At 38.0% G+C, this 23,096-nt stretch overlaps 1 protein-coding gene across 1 annotated transcript; it reads left to right on the top strand.

The window, feature by feature from the left end:
* Positions 1-287: 287 nt before the first annotated feature.
* Positions 288-12,497, top strand: LOC103709135 (adenine phosphoribosyltransferase 1-like). Its single transcript, XM_008794343.4, has 6 exons — positions 288-588; positions 712-822; positions 4,139-4,231; positions 4,349-4,498; positions 5,718-5,776; positions 12,126-12,497. The coding sequence occupies exons 1-6, from the start codon at positions 378-380 to the stop codon at positions 12,174-12,176; spliced, it is 675 nt and encodes a 224-aa protein (XP_008792565.2). The 5' UTR covers positions 288-377; the 3' UTR covers positions 12,177-12,497.
* Positions 12,498-23,096: the final 10,599 nt, after the last annotated feature.

Here is a 23,096-nt window from a genome sequence, read left to right as displayed (position 1 = left end):
TTCACACAAAGCCATTCGAACATGGGGCATGTGGTTTTCTGATTTAATCGACGTTTGCATATTTCGAATTTGGACAACTTAGATGGAGTCCAAGCCTTCTTATCATCGAGCCTTGGTGGCAATTGTGCATGCTTCTGTTCCTCCACTATTATATAGCTTTTTTTTCATTGATTTATGTTCTCGTGCGGGATTAGTGCGAGTAGTTAATAATAAAAAAAGAAAACAGCTTAGAGAGAGCAACGGATAAAGACAAACAGGTTAAGAAAAATAAAAACGCCACTGGGTTCAGAGCACCGTGGGAGCCAAAGTCGGAGCCACTTGAACGCTGCTGGCCTTCAAAAACAGCGACGCCTTCAAAACCCAATCGCCTTTTAAGCATGCCTTCTCCCCTCTCCATCATTTTCCAAGCCCCTTCTTCGCCCCGTCTTCCCTCTTTCTTCCTCCCCGTCTTTTCTCCCCCTCCTCCAAACCCTGTTCTGCGCCCTCGCTTCGTCTCGTTGAAGGCCATGGCGTCGGAGGACGGCAAGGACCATCGCCTCGCGAGGATCTCCTCTTCGATCCGCGTCATTCCCGACTTCCCCAAGCCTGGTAATCCCTCTTCCCCTGATTATGGGGCGTAAATTTCTAGGGTTTTGAGAACTGCTTTGGTTCCGGGGGTCTTGATTTGGTGTCAGGTTTGGATTGTGATTCGTTGCGTTGGGTTGGGTGCAGGGATCATGTTTCAGGACATCACGACGCTGCTTCTCGATCACAAGGCGTTCAGGGACACCATTGATATATTCGTGGAGAGATATAGAGAGAAAAACATCTCTATTGTCGCGGGTAGATCTCATCCACTGTTCTCTGAATTTGTTTGATGTTGGATTTTTAGGTTCTGTCATGATGTTTTTCTTTCTAAAGTAACTCTCTTACTTTAGGTAAGAACTGGTTTGGAAATCTACGTGTTCTACCAAGGGAATCTAAATAGAGAGAAAGAGTGGGTGTTTCTACGCTTTAACAACAAGCAGTCTCATTTAAAAAAAAGCAAATGTAATTCAGTTGTACAGTGTGAAAGTTACATTTTGGTCGTGATTACTTTGATGCATGAAGGTATGCAAGTTATTCTGAACCGATGTCTTACTAATATAGAAGCTTTTTTGAGTAACCATGCAATTCATCTGCATAAAAGATAACTTTGGGCGCTGAGCAGCTTATTGTTGTGATCTGAGCATCTGAGGTGAAGATGCTACGCTAATGGGGTAGGATTGCAATAAGAAGACTGAAGGTGCAAAGAATACAATGTGAGGAGAGGAACCTGAGTGGAACGAAAAAAAAAAACTACTGCAAAGCAACTAATCAGACACAGAAAACCCTTGTTTTAATCTGCAGGTGGTTGGCTTCACGGATCATGGCACATTCTGTCAAATTTGAGAAATTGTAGCTAACTATGCAAAATAATGATTCTCATCTGTTGCATATCATGGAGATGGTCCTTGCGACACATTGAGGTTACTAGAACCCTAAAACATCAATTCAATTTTGATCCCTAATGAAAACATTTGATTCAAGTTTATTTTACACAAAAGCAACTTCGAATGTGTTTACAGCATCTCAAATCCCTAGATTGGTCCTTTGTTTGGACTTTGAGCATTAGGAACATTTTTTTGCCCCTGTAATGGCTATTATTAGAAAATATTAAATTGGAAGCCTTATGTCCAAAATTAGCCTTTCAACAAACAACCACATTACATAAACTATTGAAATTTATTGAGCTATAGTTGTGAACAGGTAGCTTACTCATGATATCTGAAAATTTTGTGAACTTTATCATGCATCAGTCAATCATTGCTTGGAGCTTCTCGATGACAGTATTGAGGACTCTAGATATAGAGATCTAAACCTTAAAGAAAAATAGAGAATACAATATATGAAATAGTTTATATTTGTCTGCAACACCGGTACTGAGAATCATACCAATATAGTACAGTGTGCATCTCATAATGACATAGGCTCCCAACACTCTTCTCACTCCCACTCATGGTATTGCTAGAAACTAGCCGGTACGAGTTGGTGCTGAGCAATGTAGAGCAGTTCTGCTTGGTCAGACCACATGATCAGCCATTCCAATTTTGCACTGGTAGGGTATGGTATGCTCCCACACGAGCGGTTTGGGACAGTTCGGTAGACCATGGTCTCTAATACAAATAAGTAGTCCTCTTGGCTATAGAGGATGGTTTAGATTGCTTCATGTGGCTTGGTTATGGAGTTTGCTAGTTCTATCCTCAATTGAAGATTTTGCATGCCCTGATACTAACTTTGTATTGAAGCCACTTTTATGAATCACTTGTAACCCTGAATCAGGTTGTAAATGTATTCCTTTCTACCTCAAGCAACATGCATTTGAACAAAAGTCTCACCTATCTTCCCCTTATTTGGAGATAAACCGGAATCAATCAATATGCAGAATGCATTCAAACCCATCCTTTTCTATCTAAAATCATCACTTATCTAGTAGACCGATTATCCTAGCCATTGGGAACCCTAGAAGATTTACTAACTATGCTCTTGCCCTTGATTTTGAACTTCTATCCTCAGTTTGTGCACAAAAAGAACTGGACATCCAGCATGCAGAATGCACCTAATCTTAGTTATCCTTAAGTATATCCTTACACATACCTTGATTGTTAGGCAAGTGGATATCGAAATACATTTATACATAATGTATTGAAAATGTTGGACTAAGGGAAACTTTGTCACATTCCTCTGGCAAACATATGGATTCTTTTAATTTTCTATGGGTATCTACTGTAAACATCATATTCATCTTGTGAAAGCAATTCAAAATCTGCCAGAAAGGTATCTGATTAACTTGAGCAGGCCTGCTCTTCATGTTAGATTGGGTCTGCATGATCTATTGATCATTTTCAACGTTGAATATGTTACATTAGCAATTCAAAGGAGTCGATGGTATACCCAATTAGGGTATTGGAAGGATGCTTGCAGATTTGTCATACCCCTTTCAAACTATCTTTCATGTCATGCTACTAAATAAAATTGTGGTATATGATATTGAGCTGATGAGCTACACATTGCTTGTTCATGGTTGTTATGTTTGTTAGGGGTACAGAAGAGCTATTCCTTCTTTACTTGGTTAATTGGACCTTCTATGAACCCCTCACTTATTACTTGAATGTTTTACTGAATTTTCTTTTTCAATAACCATCAACTAATGTCAATTACTATCTCTATGAATCACCCAACATATTAAAGCTATTATGTGTTTATTTATTTAAGTGTCATGAAGGTGGGCAATAGTTCTGAGCACTAATTATTTCCCGAGCACAATATATTGTCCACAATTAGATTAAAACAGCTTTTAATTGCCTGAAATGCACCATTTGTGATTAGAGTTCGTTGTATCATAATAGACCATGCATATCAACTTTGTTATTTTGTATGACCTATGAGATTCAGTTATGTGCTAAGTGTGAGACCATTTTATTGTTTTTTGGTCATTTGGTTGATTAATTTTTTATTCTTTCTAGAACTGTGCCTTGTCAGTTTTAACTTTACAATGATATATTACAGATTTACTTACAACACTTTATACAATTATACAACCAGCCTTATCTCAGCTGGTTGGCCTTCCTCTCCCCATGTGAGAGGTCTAGGGTTCCATTCCTCTCCCCACCGTGTTTCTCAAAAAAGAGATTGAATTTTCTCCCAAATATATTTATAAGTATCCAATTGGAATTGTTAATATGTTCTGTATAACATCACTTGGAAGATTTTTTTTTTAAGCAATAGAAATTTTTTTTCTTTTAATGTTCCAAGGAAATTTATAAATCCTAAGCAAATAGACTTGTAAGTTTTGTTTTTCCCCAGTGATGTGGTATGTGTTCTCTTTCCCCATTTTATCCCTTTTTAATCAAACTTTATTAGATGATTTAAATTTTGGAGGTAAATTAGTTTTGAATTTGGAAAACGTTCAATTTCCATGTTGAAAGTGGGACCATGTGGGACTATGTTTGAAGATGGAATATCAATCTCCGTTCAATTCTTTGATTGAAACTGTTTATCATGAACCTTAACACTGTTATACTTCTAGTAAGAATATGTTTGTGTATTTTCCTAATTGTGAATTTTGTGGTACATAAAGGTATTGAAGCAAGAGGCTTTATATTCGGTCCCCCCATTGCCTTAGCTATTGGAGCAAAGTTTGTCCCTATGAGAAAGCCAAAGAAGTTGCCTGGTATCATTTCTTTTACCATTCTTTTCTTTGTTCCTGTTTTACCAAGTCTTTTTGTTTCTATCTGACAATGGTAACTGATGCTATACTTAGTAACTAATGATCTTTGATGACTATTAGGTGAAGTCATTTCGGAAGAATATGCTCTAGAATATGGCACGGACAAAATGGAGATGCATGTAGGAGCTGTCCAGCCAGGAGATCGGGCACTTGTCATTGATGATCTTATTGCAACAGGAGGGACCTTATGTGCTGCAGTCAGACTTATTGGTGAATTGCTAGTGCTTGGTTTTAAATTTGTGAATATTTTGAATACTATAGCCAAAAGGTCACTATTAAGGTCGCTATAGATTCTTCCCCCAATTTCATTAGTTATTTTTGTTCTGTGTGAAGGTGTGAAGGCATGCTAAATAGTAGAACAATGACAAAAGTGTTATGATTGTCATTGAATTTTGAACATGTATGGATGTTCTGTAGCCTGTTTTGCCTATCTCTGCAATTTCTATTGCTTGTTGATGCCATCCCATTTTTATTCTGAGTCAATCATTTTGCTTCCGGGATGAGTATTAAAAGTTTTTGCTTTCAGAATGTAAGGTCAGTGATTGTGCTTGGTTTCCTTTCTCTCTCTCTCTCTCTCTCCCCCTCCCTCCCTCTCTCTCTGTGGGTGTGTGTGTGACTGACTGAATAGTCCATATTTGATGGTCGGTGGACCATAGATAGTTTAACCATTGTGGTTGTGTTTCCGGGGGTGGAAAAGTTCTTTCTTAGAATTGGTTAAAACTAATAGTCAAATATAAATAAATATGTTTTCCTTGATGTAACGGAATTCTATATCTTGGATGTTTGATCTTTATTCACAACAAATTGTATATGTAACTGGGAGTTCTGATCCCTATAGATATCAGCTACTATTTATGTCCTGGTGTTGCTGCACATTGTGCTACTGCCATGTTAGTTTTTAATGTTTGAGGTACCCCTCGAACTTCCATTGAAACCTTATTGCTTTGATAGAGAAATTAGAAAAGAATGAGGATTGCTGAATTTATGAATTTAGCAATTAGCACAAGAAAGTTTTTAGATGTGTTTGCCTATTGCAAAGTTTGCATGGTATAAGGTTTACATATTTTGGTCATCTGGTCTAAATTTCTGAGTTTAGAAATTTGGACCACTGCTACTTGGATGTACTTCCATGTTTTTCTGATTCTGTGGTATTTAATTCTGGTATTAAATTTTCCGAATGTGCTATATTAGTCAATTTATGGTGCATGCCATACTTTATTTTGAGGCATTACTGGGAGGTCGTGGGGCATAAAAGAGTGGATTGCTTATAAAAGGGATGCAAACACTTGGTGGAACATGTAAACCTGAATGCATGTCTTATTTCTTCCATGTGTATCAGTTTTTGGTTTCTTAATAAGGTTGATGTACACTCTATACGAATCCTAGTTACCATTGTCAATCTTACTACTATTTTATTCTTTTTCTGCAGAACGAGCTGGAGCAGAGGTGGTTGAATGTGCTTGTGTTATTGAGTTGCCAGAGCTAAAGGTGGAATAACTACTCTTATCTTACAAAAATGCATTACTATTCTCATGTCAGCTGCACGGCTGAAATTATAGTGATAAAATTTGAAATTGGAAATTTTTGAAGGACAAAACTTCAAAAGATGTAGTTCTTTTTTTTTCTTTTTATTGATTTGGATTGGCTAATCCCCACATTCCACCCTATACCCATCCCACCCCTCGAGGACCAAACGCAGCTGGATTTTAACCCCCATCCCCTGGCTCAAGTGGCAAAAAGTGATACTATCCTTGCAAGTGCAAGGTGGTAAAAAGTTTCAGTATATTCAGAAGAATCTAAATTGATAGGTAGAGTTGCAATAATTCATGAATGTGGGCAAATGGTTGTCAAAAGTTTCCAAGAAAATTCACTGCATGTGTTTTCCTTTTTATCAAGTTGGGGTCATCTTTAGGGGAAAACAACTTTCATCAATTTTTTTACAATGAATAGAGAATTTTCAAGAGGCCTCTTATGTCTTAATTATATTTCACGACTTGAGCTTGGAAATTGTTGTCCAGAAAATGTGTCTTTATTTTTGGTTTATATGGTATGTATGCAATTTAATTAAATAAATGTAGTTGACCAGAAAATGTTTGTTGATATGACATATGATATGAAAACAACAGTAGTATTTTTAACTAAAGTTTGTCACTATTTTGCTATGAACATAGGGATATCTGGATAATGGAACATAGCGATCACGGTTGAAACCATAAAGCACTATTTATTGTCTTAAAGATTGACTATTAGCTATAACATTGCATCTTTCGTCTCATCATCATAGAATTGTAATTGTTTTGCTCGCTTATCGAAGTTAAGAGTTAAGATCTTGCTTGTTTGGTTTTATCCTCTATGGTCATGGATCTTACATAAATTTGTGTCAGAATTTTTAGGCAACCAATATAAGAAAGGCAAGAACACATCCATGATATTGCTTCTATATTTCACTTTAGGGTTTTTTGCATATTCACACCAATATTTTGCCAATATTGTGTTGAAACTTCTCCTTATCCCTATTTGCAAATCAACAATAGTTATACATATTTGCAATATGCCCCTTCTATTAGCCTATTGTCTCCCCTATGAACTACAATCTCTGGTTAACCATGAGTGGTAGTTGACCATTTTGTCCCTGGTCAGCTTCAGCTATGTTCTAGATCAAGGTTCGCTGTTTCGGTATCAGACCCCGTACCGGTGCCATGCTAGCACTATATCGGTATAGTATGGTATAAGATCTTTTTGGCATACCGACGGTCAATACGCCTCTTGTACCGGGTACTGATATCGAAACAGTATGCTTTGTATCGCCTGGTTCGGACTAGTACGACGAACCATGTTCTAGATCATATGAAAGTAAAAGAGAAATGGGCAACCATGATAATTGAGAAAAGAGAGTGGTAGATTGATTTATAGTATGACGGAAATATTAACCAGCAACCATGGCCTCCACCTCCTGTTCATATTTGGTTCCATCTCTTCTTTCTCCACCCAACACCCTCCTAAAGCTCACCACTATTTTCCCTACAAACCAAAACCTCTTCCCTTTATCATCACGTCCTCCCCTGGAAAACCCCCTCCACCAAGACCGAGCCCTCAAGCCACCTCCTTTTCAACCTTTCTGCCATGCTCGATGAACCACCCCTCAACCTCATCGCTGACATATTCCTTGACCGGACCATCCATGTCACCTGCTTCCTTGGCGTGTTGCATGTCCTCCAAACCTCCGGCCCTTCACCATGTCCATTTATAACTATATTTGTAGCTAGCTACCCCATGTTGCTTTAGATGCCGACAAGTTCCTCTTCTTGGACCTCCTCAGTGTAGCCGTCCACATGTCCTAGCTCTCCTACAATATGCTCTCTGTCATGTCTCCTGACCACCACAACTCCGTTTTTTGTCCATGGGCAAGTTGTCTGCTGCTGCTTCGATGCCACCCTCTCAAACACCATCGACATTCTCAAGAAGCCCTTCCTCGTCCCAAATGAATTGGCTTTTCCGTCTTTGTGGCATGCCCCCTTTTTGCTGCCTCCCCAAAGCCTCTTGCCAAATGTTATATAAAGGATGGAGGAGCCCCAACTCGATGACCGGGTTCTGGGCATGGCTAGACCACCACCCACCAGGGTTGATGGTGTATGTGTCGTTTGAGTTGCAGAACCAACTGCCAAGCAGTGATGCTCATAGTGGTGCTGGAGGGGCAAGGGCGATCGTTCTTTTAGTTTTTGCCAATGATAGACTAGATGCTAGAGGAAGTTGGAGATGGGGTGGGAAAGCTGTGAGAGGGTGGTAGATCAAGCTCTTGGTGTAGCAGCGACAAGGGCGTTCATGAGCCACCATGGGTGGAACTTGGCATCATAAGGCATGCAGCATGGGTTATCAGTGGTGGGTTGGTCGTTGGAAAGCAATGTGGAGCTGATGGTGGAGGAGCTCAAGGTGTGCGTGGCAATGGGGAGTGCTATTGAGGTGGTGCTGGTGAAGGTGATGGGGAAGGGTAGAGGGGGAGGAAGATATAGGCGAAGGCGAAGGAAATGGAGACAAAGTTGGAGGTGATGGTGTGAGAGGGTCGAAGAAGAGAGTCTTGAATGGCTTGAATATGGAGCAAAATATGCCATGGCATTGAGGAAAATGGAATGTCTGGGATGAGGAAATGGAGCGAGAAGAAAGAAAGAGAAGGGTAGGGTAAACTTAATTTTATCCCATAAATTACAATGGTCCCATCCTTAAACAAATGCCCACTTGTAATCTGTTAAACTTAATTCAAGTTGGTCACTGCAAAATAAATATAAATTATCTAGGTCGATTTGTAAATAGTGATAAGGAGAGGCTTTATATACAATATTGATAAAATATTAGGTATGAAATGCAAAAAAAATTCTTAGCTTTATTTATGTTCTTCGGTAACTAGAAATGATTAGATCCATTAGTGGGTTGGGTACTTGAGTCGGGCCTAGGCTTGAAGAAGCATGACATTGAAAGCTCATGCCTATGCATGACCCAACACGGACTAGGCCAAGGGGTATCTGGTAGGGGTGTACAAAAACCGACTGAACTGTGAACTAGAGCTGATCACGAGCCGGGCCTTGGGCCTAAACTCTATTCATTTTTAATCGAGTTTTGGATCGGGCCATTGTAAAATTTGATATTTTCTGTGCCCAAGCCTAGCCCATGATCAGCTTTACCGTGAATCTGACCCGAACCAGTCTCTTTGGTTTTGTTTATACCTGTTTTTTAGAATCCGCTTTGGTGTTGATTTGAGAAAGGCTCAAACCAGAAAAGTTCAATTTTTGGTTTGAGTTTTTAGAAAACCAATTCAAACCGAACTAACCCAACCCGATATATATATAGTATATATTTTTTATTTTTTAATTTTTTTTATTATTGTCTTTTATATATAAAATAGAATTTTTATATTTAGACTTAGCTCAGTCCATTGAACATCAATCCTATAAAATGGAATTTTTGTGTTAGACTTAGTTTAACCCATTTATCCCAACTAATTGAACATCAACCCGATAAGACGAACTGAACTGAATCAAATTGCTTGGGTCAGTTTCAAATGATTTTTGTAGATGATTGGTTTGATTTCGATTTTAGAAAACTAATTTAAATTGGTTTGGTTTTAGATATATTTACAAATCGATCCGATCTGTCCCGACTCGTGCACACTTCTAGTCAAGGTTCAACGTCTCGATACCGGACCCTGTACCGGTGCCACACTAGCACAGTGTCGGTATGGTAGGATACGTAATTTTTTGGGTATACTGGATATCGGTACTAAATCGGTACAGTACGGTACGCTCTGTACGATCCGATTTGGACTGGTACGACATACCATGCCTCTAGTATTAAGCCTGAGCTTGTCCTGACCTAATATACCCTTTCAGGCTAGAACAGACTCAAGCTTTGGAGTTTATACATTTTCTTATTAAACTTGCAAGCAAGGCCTGAACCGAAAATTATTTGGGCATGTCTCTAGGCTTGAGCCTGGTGCCCTAAAGTCTAAGCCTGAGCTTATATTTCTTTGGCTATTTGTGCTGGCTCCACCCAGTGATAGCCCTAGAAATGATAAATACTATATTAACTTTTTGAAAAAAATGTGTTGACAAAAATTCTGTATCATCCCATTAAAGAAATGGCTGGGCATTTGGGCCGTTTCTTTTGTTCTCTTTATTTTTTGGTTGGACGTTTCTTTTGCACTCCACATCTTATGTTGTTGATAAATAATTGTTCAACTCTTATACCCCTATCTCATACAAATCCAATCGATTGGATTTCAAGTTGGACTCGGTCAGGTGAAATGATATGATAGCGGTCTAACACTAATGATTTAAAATGTGATCTACTGCTTCTAAACTGCTTGCAAACTAATGTTCGTGAAATTTTGGAGACCCTTAACCTATACATCATGTGGTAAAAAAATAGTTATCATATAATTTTATTTAAAATTTGCCTATTTTTGGCTATTGTATGTATAGGCTAGAAGTCTCCAAATTATATGATTTTTGGTCTATAAGCAATTTAGAGTAGTTAATGACATTCAATAGCTTGGATCGTAGGTGTTGGATCCCCATCTTTCGATTTCACCTGACTAGATCTGACTTGTAATATGGTCAATTGGATCTTAGTTCACCTTCGATGTGCGCGCGCGCGCGCGCAGAGAGAGAGAGAGAGAGAGAGAGAGAGAGAGAATATATTCGAACGAACTTCATCTTCACCAATGGCCAAAATGTACAAGTGACTATGCAAGATTGGCTTTATTTGCATCATTTTTTGGATGCATTTAATATTTAGTTTGTGGATAGCCAACTTTTCAAAAAAATAAAATAAAATTTAAGTAACTTATGCATGCTAACAATTGCAGATGCTGGCACAATTCTAAGTTTATTTTACCTGGACAGACTTCAATGGCATTGGCAAGAGTACTAAATCATGGGAGTAGTAAATACACATCCTTTGTCATAGAATGATCCTCACCTAACCTGTAGACATCCTTTATATAAATTTATCTATATCTTAGCTTTGCATCTGGTGGCTCCTAGTTATCCATCCCTTGTATCACATTTGCATGGTCTTTGGTTCAAGGAAATTGATCTCTCTTGTTCTCCCCTGCTTCCAGGATTTGATACATTTTTAAAAATATGACTTCGTGTGCAGTTGATAGTTGTGTTACCGCTTAGTACAAACTGAATATGGAGTATGTTAAAATGAATTAAGTTTCTCTACCACGAGTTGATTCCAGTAGCCTCTTGATCATTGGGAAATTTAAGTTGGAGATGAAGATGACAATATTGATTAATGTTAATAATTGCTATACTGTTGCTTTCTATGTGCTGCCACTGAAAGATGGAGCTGAGTATTATGAATTATGGCTCTGATTGGATTTGGGGAATTTAAATGAGATGGAATGAAATGAGAAATGGGAGTTTACTGTACATGGATTGAGGGAAAAAAATCCACCAGACTTATTTCGGCTTCCAATTTTGTTTTTAGATGTGGTCTTATGCGTGTTTGTTCTTGTTTATCTACTCCTTTCTACACTTTCTGTGCTCTAAAAACCAAGGTCCTTGCTTATTGTCTTTTGTTTTTAAGACATAGCAAACATGACCTTTTTTAGCACTTGAGAAGATAATTCTGAGTTTTCATCCTTGCAATTAACAGGTATTAGCAAAAAGTATGCCTTAATTTTGGTATTTTAACATGTAAAATAGTGAAACGTCTGCCCCTGCCCCCACCCCCAAAAACGAGAAAATAAAGAGAGCAGAGAAAAGGAAAATACTGGGTGTAATTGACCTTTATTGTTCAGTGTTGTTTCCAAGGTGTCTAAGTTTGGAAATTCTTTGTTTCTATTTTTAGAAGAATTATCAATTTTTGGATGTTTGTACTCTATCTCAACATACAGTCCTGTTATTTAATAATGTAGGGCCTGTTTGTCATTGTCGTGTATCGTCTCTGTGTCTTTGTTTCTTAACGGACTAATGGAATGCCACAGGGATATTGATGTTGAAAATAGCTGCTATTCCTTGCTTTTACCTTCACTCTTTTTTTGAAAGCAATAGATCCTTGCTTCCAAAAGCCCGAAAAATTTTACAATTTTTGTGCATTCGTATATTTCCTTTTTTTTCCTGGTGTACACCATGTGTCACACCATATGACTTGTTTGCCCATCAGCTAGAGGTCTATTCTACAGTATATTGTATTCTTCTTAGTCAGCTAGAGGTCTATTGTAAATATATTGTATTCTTCTTAGGATAATCATTCATATTGTAAGATATCATGCTAATCTTCCATTATGCATTTCCTGTTTCCAGTACTTGTAAACTAATGAATTTTGCTGGTTCAGGGCCGAGAAAGACTAGGTGACAGACCAGTGTTTGTACTTGTGAAGGGCTAAAACCAGTCTGGTACATGCTTATTTATTTCAAGGTTCTTCATTTTGCTTCCTCGGATAATATATGCTACAACTTTTGCTGGATCACCTGAGCTAAATAATCTGAAATGTCATTATTGACATTTTTCAGAAGGGCTTGGTAATACTAGTTGCTTCTTTAATTTGACCAGAGCGTTCTATGGCTTTTGTAAGTTGTCTGAAGTATGGTATCTTTTTTCTTCTTTTTTTTTTTTGTTAAGGAAGTATTGTACCGTTTACAATCATGAACTAAAAATTTTATTGGATATCTCCAAACGAAATAGAAATTTCTGCTGGTAGCTGAAGTCTGGTATTTGCATATTTGTATGCCTGGTTTGGCCAAAAACTAGTTCAAGTGATGTTTGATGAGAGGATCCTTTTCCTTTTCTTTTTTTTTTTTGGTGGCTTTTGTAAGATGCAAGCTTCTTGGTTAGTAATGTGTCTCATGTCGGCGCGCGGCAGATGGGAATATGTATTACTTTAGATATTCTGTTAATTGTAGTACTCTTCAGCATCGTTGCGAAACCTAATTCTACCAGTCCTCCCATCTCCATTGTTTAGAAGCCTCTGGGAACCCTTGTATGCGCGGAACTGATGGATATGGCATCCCACATGTTTGAGATCATGGCATCTTTGTATGTGTGATATGAAAAATCTCTGATGCTTTGTGCTCCTGGAAATAGATGGGGTTTGGCAGCACGTCGTTTGCTGCTGACTAGCTGTGATGCGTGGGGCTCATATGGTGGGTTTTTTTTTTTTTATTATTATTATTATTATTTAAACAACGGTGGTATCATATATAACGTATATGGATACAACCAAGAAAATCAAAAAGTAAAATATCACGAAGAGCACTACGTAATTCCACCTCGTCCACCCATATATGGGCCCTTGAGCGGTTAGCAATAAAGGAGGCCATCCAATTCGTAGCCCTATTTGTTTCATGGAATATATGCTTCGCCCGAATGACCATCTTACCACGAACCAAGGCTTAGATTTTCTTCAGCAGTGGGTATTAGTCGCTGACCTCTCTGTCACTTACAGAATCCGTCCAATGATCGTCATGGAGTCATCCTTCAAAAGGACCCTTTTAGCCCACAGAGCACGCATGACATAACCCAGTCCAAATCAGGTCGCTCGCAACTTGTTCCCGGCACCGAGGTGTCAAACAACTAGGATCTCTCAGCAGCAATCACCCTCGAATCTGGGCCTCTAATAATAAAGTATGCATCTTCCCTCATGCTGTCCTGCAGGATGCAATCATCAAAGTTGACCTTGAGGAAACTCGGGGGTGGGGGCTTTCAGGTAAAAATCGCCATGCGGGGTGCTCTACGAGCAGAGGTAGAGTCCTAAATGTCTTAAACTGTCAAAGGTCTATCCTAAGGAGCAAGGTGGCCACAGTAGAAAATTTTGACGTGCGACCTCCGCTGCAGCCTTGCCCTCTCTGCCACCATCTCCGGAGGGGGGGCTCGTCTTCCCAAAGGTCCAAGCATTCCTCACAAGCCAGATCTGGTAGGCAGTGTAGATCGCCTATACCGCGGTGGCTTATATGTTGAGGAAGTAAAATTGTGAGAGTAAATTTATCTTTCAAGCTTTGGTCATGCTTAGCAGGTTTACAGAAGCAAAGTAGCAATCTCACCGGTAAAGATGCAATCGGGAGTAAGTCTCTGACTTCTGCAGTAACGTTAGATCTTTCATTCTCCTCTGCCCTCAAACTAGCTCGGTTCAAAGTAATGCTTGACCTAGTGAAAGTGCCATGACAATAACCGGTGAATGCAAGGCAGTCTGTAAGGTACCGCCACCTCTACTGGAAAATAAATGAACTTTGGGCGACAGTGACCACCACAAACTTTGGACTAGTCCACTGGACCTGGTCCATCCGTAAGGCCTGAAAATGGGAAGCAAGAGTGAGCTGAAACAGCAGCAGGTCTATGCTGCAATGATGGACAATGCTGCAACGCTGGTTGGCTATTTCGCATAATGGAATAAAACTGGGCGAGGGTTACTGAAACTTGGATAGCTTCTCAATGGACTATGATCTGGAATATATGTATATATATTTTCTGATGGATAAATGATGTGGAATATCGTTACTTTAGATATCTTACCTGATAGAGTCTTTTCTTGTTGATGCCATCCCATACGCTCACACATCCATCGCAACCTCCAGTGGCAAATGTCATGTTGTTGCGACATCCAAATTTTTAGCTAAATGGATCCAAGAAAGACGGCAGACGCGCAAATTACTCAATTCTGACACGAGAAGATAGTGATGATAAATAACAATATCGAGCTCATCCAGTCTGGTAACTGGAATGAGTACAATCTAAATTCCTTAATGAGAATCTATTGAAGGGCAAGTCTGGTGCCAGCAGCCATGGTAAATCCAACTGTCAGGGCCAAGCGGGGGAGAGAGAGAGAGAGAGAGAGAGAGAGAGTTTATGTCTTGCCTCAAGAGGCAGTGCCTTCTCCTAAGACGAGACAAGAAGGAGATCGGTGGGGTTGGAGAAAGGGAGGGTCATACATTTGCCTAATTGAAATTTGCTTAATTTATGGGCACAAGCATCCAACAATTGCATAAGATTTGATTCTACCAGGGAAGAGTAGGGTCATACATTTTATCTGATGAATTGTCATTAATCCTCCATTGTCAAGAAGTGCAATTTTCCAAGTCATGTTATGTGCAGCATGGTGTGCTCTCTGTCCCATTTTGATATAATCTGTTCAACTTGGATATGGGACCTTGCAGAAACAAGTCAATCGAGAATTAAGATGCCAACATATGAAAAAAACAATATTCTATATCAAAGGAGACATCTAAGCTCTCACAATAAGAAAAGATTTCCCCTCCCTTGGCTCCATTTGAATATTTTTAATTTCAAAATCATGGTATGAACATTTTCATGAATTCAAAATCTTGATTTCGTTTGAAAGAAAATTGAAATTCAAGATTTTTAATGTTCATATGGTCTGCATTAGCATAACGCGAATCCTTCGAAACACTAGAGTAATTGGTTCGTACATTTTTTAAAATATTTTGAACATGGAGAATAAGTAAGACAATGAGGAGGGAAAATGCAAATTATACAAAGTATATAATTTCAAATTCATGATTTTGGACTTATATGTGATTTTGTTGCAAAATGACACCCGATGATGCAAAATCATGACCAAAAGTTTCAAAAATTCATGAAATCAATTTTTCAACATAATTAATATCCTTAATAAGAAAACCATTTCAAAAAATTGTTATTTTTTGTTAGTGGCAGTCATTTCCTAGCAGAGGCAAATAGATGTTATAGCAGCCACTATAAGCTACTGTGACAGAAAAATAATAGATGATAACTAAGAAATGGCAATGTTACTTGATCATCTTACTGCTTATAAAATAAAAGAAATTTTCTTTCCAAATGGCAATTGTGGCTGCTATTTTTATTATATAACAGCCAGTACAACATAACAGCGACCATTATTTTAAAGCCCAAGACGACTTGATGTAATGCCTCCAATCCAATATAATGGTTGTTACCACAAACCCTTTTGTTGGGCCTAATCGGATTAGATTAGACTGGTTTACTCCAATACTACAAAATGATGAGTAATGTAAGAGGGCACCATTTTTTTAGCACACAAAAGAGACTTTTGTCCCATGTCCAGGAGATTGGTGTAATGTGGAGCCAAATATTAATTACCAAGCTAGCATTAGTAAATGCATATAATGGAATCCCAAGTCCATATGATGTAGGTTTAATCACAATCCTATTTTACTGATCTGAGAAGTCTATTAAGAGCCTAATTAAGATATAGTTAAATTATTATGATATGAATCTAATATAAGTATAACGAGTATATAACCCAAACGATGCATGAGGTACTTTTTTTTATTTTAAAATATAGTATGCAAAAAAATATATTTTAATTAAGTATATAATTATTTAGAAAATAATATTTTTATTAATTTATATAATATTTTTTAACAAATACTTCGATTAGTTTTTAATAGAAATATAATTTTACTAATAATTTAATATATTATTCAAATTATTAATTCCTTAAAATATTATTAGTAAAAATATCATTTTTTACTAAAATATTTTTGCAAAAATATTATTAGTATTATTTCTCAACCATATACTAAAATATTTACATTAATAACCATCCTTTTCTCATGTATGAGCTTGGCCATCGTCCAATCTCTCCTGCACTGAGGGCCCGGATTCAATGACAGTCGAATTATACCAAAAAATAAAGGCAAATGTAAAAGAATTAAAAAAAATTATTGTGGCATCAAACCCCACCACTACGAATCCTTGCACGAATCCTACCCATCGAATGTATGGGATTATTAGAAATACTATTGAAATAAACATCTTGTAAATATAAAAAGCTAATATTAAAGAAAAAAAATACATTAAATGACCTAAAATGTGGCACATTTTCAGATTACTAGTTTAAAAACATGCATTGAAGAGGACATGAATGCAAATATACAATAAAGATGAGGATATAAATGAGTACAAGTAATAAAGGCAGCGGACATGTGGGGTGGTTCTATATACACCCCCACCCCCCCCCCCCCCCCCCCCCCCCCGCCCCGCCCCGTTGCTAAGGACACCCCCCAAAAACCAAAAAAAAAATACCCAAACTAACCTTTAGTGTAATTACCATATTGCCCTTGAAATTTTCTTAGTACACCCCCCTTCCTCCTCCTCCGTTTCGTTTTGAAAAGAAAAAAAAAAAACATCCCTCAAACCCCCCCTTAAACCCCTCGATCCATTTACATCGTTTAGGCGATCTTTGAAGGAGATTTAAGCCCCATTCGAAGCATGGACAAGCAACTAGTGATTTGGGACGAAGAATCGGCCGCAAAGGTACGTGTTCCACCTTGTTTCGAAATTTTTTTTTTTCACGGTTCGTGCTCCGTTCGGCACTGGATCGCCGAACAAAAGGCTTCTGTTCGGCTGAACAGTGCCGAACAGAAGCCTTCTGTTCGGCAACCCTCAACCGAACAGAAGCCTTCTGTTCGGCTGCACAGTGCCAGAAGCCTTCAGAAGGCTTCTGTTCGGTTGAGGGTTGCCGAACAGAAGGCTTCTGTTCGGCACTGTTCAGCCGAACAGAAGCCTTTTGTTCGGTGATCCAGTGCCGAACGGAGCACGAACCGTGAAAAAAAAATGCCGGCGGGGGGAGGGGGGGGAGCTACCTCGAGGTGGTCGTGGAGGCGCCGGCGAGGTGCTCGTTGCTCGGGAGATGGCCGGGGAGGTGGTTCCGGGAGAAGCCGGCGAGGTGGTCGGAGATCGCGAGAATGCCGGCGACGAGAGGGAGAAGGGGGAACGGGGGGGTTTTGGGCGTTGCCGAGGTGCTTTGGGCGGAACAGTTCAAAGGGAGACGGAGGGGGTTTGGCCGCCGGCGAGGTGCTTGAGGCGAGGTTTTTTGGGCGGAAGGGAGAAGCCGGCGGGTGTTTTGGAGGGGAAGAACGGGGTGGGGGGGGGTTTGGGGGGTGTAGAGAGCAATTTAGGTGAGGGGGTGGGGAGGGTGGGGGGTAATTTATGAATTTTTAATTTTTTAGGGGTGTCCTTAGCAAATGGGGGGGTGTAGAGAGTATTTAATTTTTTTTTAATTTTTGGGGGTGTCCTGAGCAATAGGGGGGGTGTATATAGAACCACCCGGACATGTGGCTTGGGAATGATCAAAGCGGGTACAGATGATGGAGCATTCATTTATATATATATATATATATATATATATATATATATATATATATATATATATATATATATATATATATATATATATATATATATATATATGGGGAGTGATAACTTACTTCCGTTATGGTAAGTTATTAATCTACCAGATTTTTATTGAACAAAAATATCTTTACTTTTTATAACTTTTAAGAGTATTTTATGTCTTATTAAAATCCCATATTAACTCACCCGCTCAGCCCCCCAATGAATACTCACACACACACTCTCTCTCATGTATATATATTTGGGTTCCTTGATTCTGTATAAATACTCAAGAGATCTATCCAGCGAATAACTGATGTGGGACTAAATACACGCGTGCACAGATCCTTACAGTATAAGTGGTCTTAGAATTCATACTTTCCAAAGTTTGGATATCTGTATCTCTAATTATGGAAAGTTTTGGCACTTTTTCTATTTCTACCTTTAGACTAGAAAGAGTATTCCGGCAACTTTTTTGTAGCTTCTCCAGCCATATGCTTGATGCATTTGATTGCTATCTATTGTTCATGTTAGCCGGTGCATTGTATTAGTTGAATCTTCACATCACTGAAAAACGCTTATATGCTGTAATGGGGGAAAAAAAAGAGAAACACTTGCGTACCAATATATAATTGGATATTAGGAGACCTGATGACCACTATTTTATCATCCCTAGTTTTTTAACTCTGGCTTCAGTTACATTTGGAAGAGCTAATACATGCTTAGGAAACTTGTGAATGGGACTAGGAACCTGTGCATCTCAGAATGCATAAAATTGAAGAGCACAGATCGAAGAATATCAGTTTATCCATAACCACCGTAATGTTCTATTTGTCTTCAATTCCTGGTACACCTGCACTGCAGTGCAGTCAGCAAGTGTTGAAATCGCCTAAATTCTTCAGCTATCTGTGTGAAGTATCTATAACTGCACCTGATACAGATGATAGATACCAAAAGAAATTTAAATTTTACATCTCAAGTTTTTACTGCCTGAGATGGCACATGTTTCTTGTTTATACATAGCGGTTAGAACATGATTGTTGCTTCGTAAAAAACATTTTACTTCTCAAATTATCAGTGCATGACCTGTCCCATTATTGTTTATACCTTCGCCCTGGAACATGCGCAATAGCTTATAGAGAATCAAATTATATATCTGAATTTATCACTGCTTGACCTGGCATGTGTTGCTCATTATTTCTTCAGTGTTCAATGAAAATCATGTTTTTGTGTAGAGGAATATTATGACGGTGCACAATATGATGAATCCTGATGTCAAACCATGTTATTGCCCGAGTAATTTACATTAGGAATGAAAGGCCTTGTGCCTGGGTGGCAGGCATCCATCCTGAGGACATTTGCAGCAGGGAATGAGCCTTTCATGTTCTCATAGCATTGGTGTTTCATACCATACACATCTATAGATTGCTATTGTTATGGTAGTTAACAACAGGATATTACGATGATGCAATTTTTTTTCATCCGGCATCAAAGTTTTTGCATTTGTGATGGTCTTAGTGGTATATATGAAATTATACTGGGAAAATTTGTGCAGTCATTCTTCTTTGGGAGGTCAGTGTTGATGTGCAGGAATGTTTGATGACAATCTGCATACTATCGAATGGCACAAAGCATCCTCGGTGTAAACGTGCATGAAGATGAGCCTCAGTAAGTGCTTTTTTTATTTTCCATGCACATGTAACTTTCTTTTGTATAGGTGCAGTTTCTGGTCGGATTACAGGAGCTATCGAAAGAACTACTAATGCCTTCTTAAACATGGTCAGATCATCTCAAGCCATTTTCCTCAATTCTTGTTGCCACATGCAATTTACGTCTGATATGAAGCTTACGGACGATCCTCGAATTGCTTCGATCTGTAATCTGCGTGCATTGCAATCTTCATGTCGTGGTTTTGACCATGAAGTAAAAGAGTTCTAGGAGCTATATAGATACATATTTGATCATGTTCTACTGTTCGAGAAGGGGCCAGGATTCAGGTTATTTCAACAACTTGACCGTGTCTTGTATGGGTTGGTGATGTCGACATAGCTGCAGGCTCGAGGCTTTACAGCAGAGGCACTGAAGATTCTCTGAAAAAACTAAAACCATGGAATGGGAAACGAGCTGTTCGGTCAAAAGAACACGGCCTACCAGCTTGCAGCATTTAAACAATAGCTCAGTTGAGTTCTTTGTAGTGGATCACAAAGATTGTTTGCTTTTTTTTTTGTCAAGGCTGGATCAAAGATGCTTTGCTGGTCCTACTTTCTGAAAGTAGTGTGGTGAAAAGAAACCGTGCACTGATTTTGCTTTGTTTTGACTTGCATCTTCTCTATATATATCTTCTCTATTTTGTGGCTTTTCCGGCGTTTTATAAGGTTCTTTCGTTTTTTTTAGGTGGGGATCATGGAGTCCTGCAGCGTGGGCCTGCATTAATAGCTCTTATGTAATCTTTTGAGGTCAACAGGCTTCAGTTTTGCAACTCGGGGAACGTTTCCTTAATCAGGGTGCAGTCTCTGAGCCCAGGACCGATACATAATTTTGGCTTTGGAGATCCTTCCTGATGAGGCAAAATTTTCAGTTCGTTGGATGACTACTTTGTTGAAGTGAGTTTCCTGGTCAACAGGAGAAAGTCGAACATTTTTTTGCAAATAAAAATAAAAGAAAACATAAGTCGGACATTTTTAATTGAATCAAACATTTTTCTTTCTCAAATAAAAAGAGAAAAAAATGAAAGTCAAACATTTATATTTGCTCAAAGAGAGAGAGAGAGAGAGAGAGAGAGAGAGAGAGAGAGAGAGAGAGTCACATTTTTAATTAGAACGTGCCTGTCAAAAATAAGTGAACATAATTTTGAATATTCCTGGATGCAACTCAGCCTAATTTGTGACCTTAAACATTTCATACTCCAACAGCTGCCTTATTGCATTGTCTGCATGGGCGAGTTACATATTTAAGTGCCACTAACACTGGTTACAAAAATAGATTAAGTTGCCATAATTCTTGAAATGGCACGACTAAAAGCACGAATGGAGTATTCTTTGAGAAAGGAAGGAAAATCGATGATACAACAAAATGTGCTTATTAATTTCTTCTTGCTAAATAAACTATTTTTCTTAGGAGTACAACATATTGATAGGGTTGGTAGTTTGATGCGTGGCTTCAAACTCATTTGAATCCACATGAAACAAATGGGGTAACATGGAGGTTTCTGATATCGGTTTGTTTCATGCCTATGCTTGTTACTGAAAAATGGTTTTGGTTTAGGTCCACTTGTTTTAACCTAATGGCATGGTTTTAGGTTCGGGTTTAAAAGATATTAGAAAGGGGAAGGTCAGCAGCCCACTCAGATTTGATTAAGTAGATGAAATCAGGTACAAAGGAAAAGTGTAGGAAAAAAATAAGTTGAAGTAAGGAATGTATTGAGGATACAGTATCTCCTTTTCAGGTCCTTTTCTTTTGGTTGTCTAAAACAACTGATGTCTCATAAAGCCAAGAATAGCAGGTTGGTTATGCAAGAAAAGCTTAATAAGCTAGGTAGTACATGATATGTTTTCTAATAATTTATGATGATTAATTCAACAAAACTCCTGTTTTACAAATTTTAATAAAAAAAGTTACTTTTTGATAGAACAGCCATTATGACATACTTGCAAAGACCTCTCATTATTTTTGGAAAATGATCAGGAAAATTTTAATATTTAAAATAAAACATCCTCTACTCTAGCCCTATCTCTAATTATACAGAGCTTTGCAGACTTGTTTACATATTTACTATTGGTGCGAAAAGGCAGATTTATCCCTTCTCTAATTTATGTAACCTTTTTTATTTAGAAAAATGTAAATAAACCTTACATTTTCATAAAATTCCGTAGAGGGTTAAGTTTACACAAATAAATAAACCTAAGCTAGTTTGTCTAAGTGAGGGAAGGTGTATTTTTTTTCACATCCACAGTTAAACTGTAGCATGCAATTAAATTCATCTAACTCAAAATGTAGCTAAGGATGGTGCAGTGTTTCAACTGTTCTGATTTTTTGTTTGGGTTATTATGTAAATATGAATAATAATAAAAAAAAAGTAGTTCTGCCAATATGTGATAAGGTAGGGGGTTATATATATGACTATACGACTGTATGTTATATATACAAGGAGAATGCTTCGCGGCATTTTTTGTGAGTTTTTGGTCATTTTAAAGCAAGAATATAAATTGATGTTGAACTTAATAAACTTACATGTACCCCACGTCACAAAGGAAGGGCGTAAGTTTTGTGTGTTGTTAGAGATAATTGAAGTATATTCTTATTGTTTTGCGCTAGATCTAGTCATTAGTATCATAAATAGGTAGAAGAATTCTGTAATTCCATTATTAAAGTTACAGTGTTCTTAGCCATTCGTTCCTATCAAGGGATACCTCTAGTAGGTTATAAATGTCTCTCTCCTCTAGTAGGTTATAAATGCATCTCTCTTTCATTATCTTCAATTTCCATCATCTTCAACCCACTACTCTTTGCATCAGTTCCTTTATAAAACTAATGCACAAGCTAATCTCATGTATATTGGCCCACATCTACCGTCATTAATTGTTTGGACCATTATAGCTTCAATAATGCTGTCAACATTCTCATAAGTGAAACACCATAAGCCTATTGAAACTACTGATACATTGCAAATGTCAATAGTGAGAGTTTCAAGATAAGCATGAGGTTTTGCAGAAAACATGTTCTATATCTAATGGCAAATGTGACATGTAATACTTGCTCAGGGATAACTATGCTAATATTCTAATCTAGATTGTGAACGCTAAGAGTTGATTATGAAGATCTTTATGTCATGTTACTTGTTAAAGATCGATAGACTCTAATACTATATTAAGATTCTACCTACCTATCCAAACATTTAGATAGATATATAGGCCTAAGACTATAAGCACCGCGAGAGTTCTTAACCTATTCGATGTGGAACTATTATTTTTCGACATTACTAATTGATTAATGTACAAGGCACAAGATGCAGTAAGAGCTTGATTTTGTTATTGATTTTCCACTAATAGACTTCTCTCACCACATGATACATAATTAAACCAATCTTAAATTTTGCAACTGCAAGTCAAGAAGAAAACAGTAGTCCTCCATGTATCTACCACCAAAATGGAAAGGGCAGTTATGAGAATCCACTGTT

This window comes from Phoenix dactylifera, chromosome 16 (assembly GCF_009389715.1).
Source record: "Phoenix dactylifera cultivar Barhee BC4 chromosome 16, palm_55x_up_171113_PBpolish2nd_filt_p, whole genome shotgun sequence".
NCBI classification, from domain to species: Eukaryota; Viridiplantae; Streptophyta; class Magnoliopsida; order Arecales; family Arecaceae; genus Phoenix; species Phoenix dactylifera.
The sequence above is the reverse complement of the archived record's forward strand: the minus strand, read 5'-3'. Positions and strand labels throughout refer to the sequence as shown.

Excerpts from the sequence above, each read along its gene's own strand:
- LOC103709135 (XM_008794343.4), top strand. The coding sequence starts at position 378 with ATGCCTTCTCCCCTCTCCATCATTTTCCAAGCCCCTTCTTCGCCCCGT. Across the intron at positions 589-711 it reads TCCCGACTTCCCCAAGCCTG|GGATCATGTTTCAGGACATC; the intron begins GTAATCCCTCTT and ends GGTTGGGTGCAG. Across the intron at positions 5,777-12,125 it reads TTGAGTTGCCAGAGCTAAAG|GGCCGAGAAAGACTAGGTGA; the intron begins GTGGAATAACTA and ends TTGCTGGTTCAG.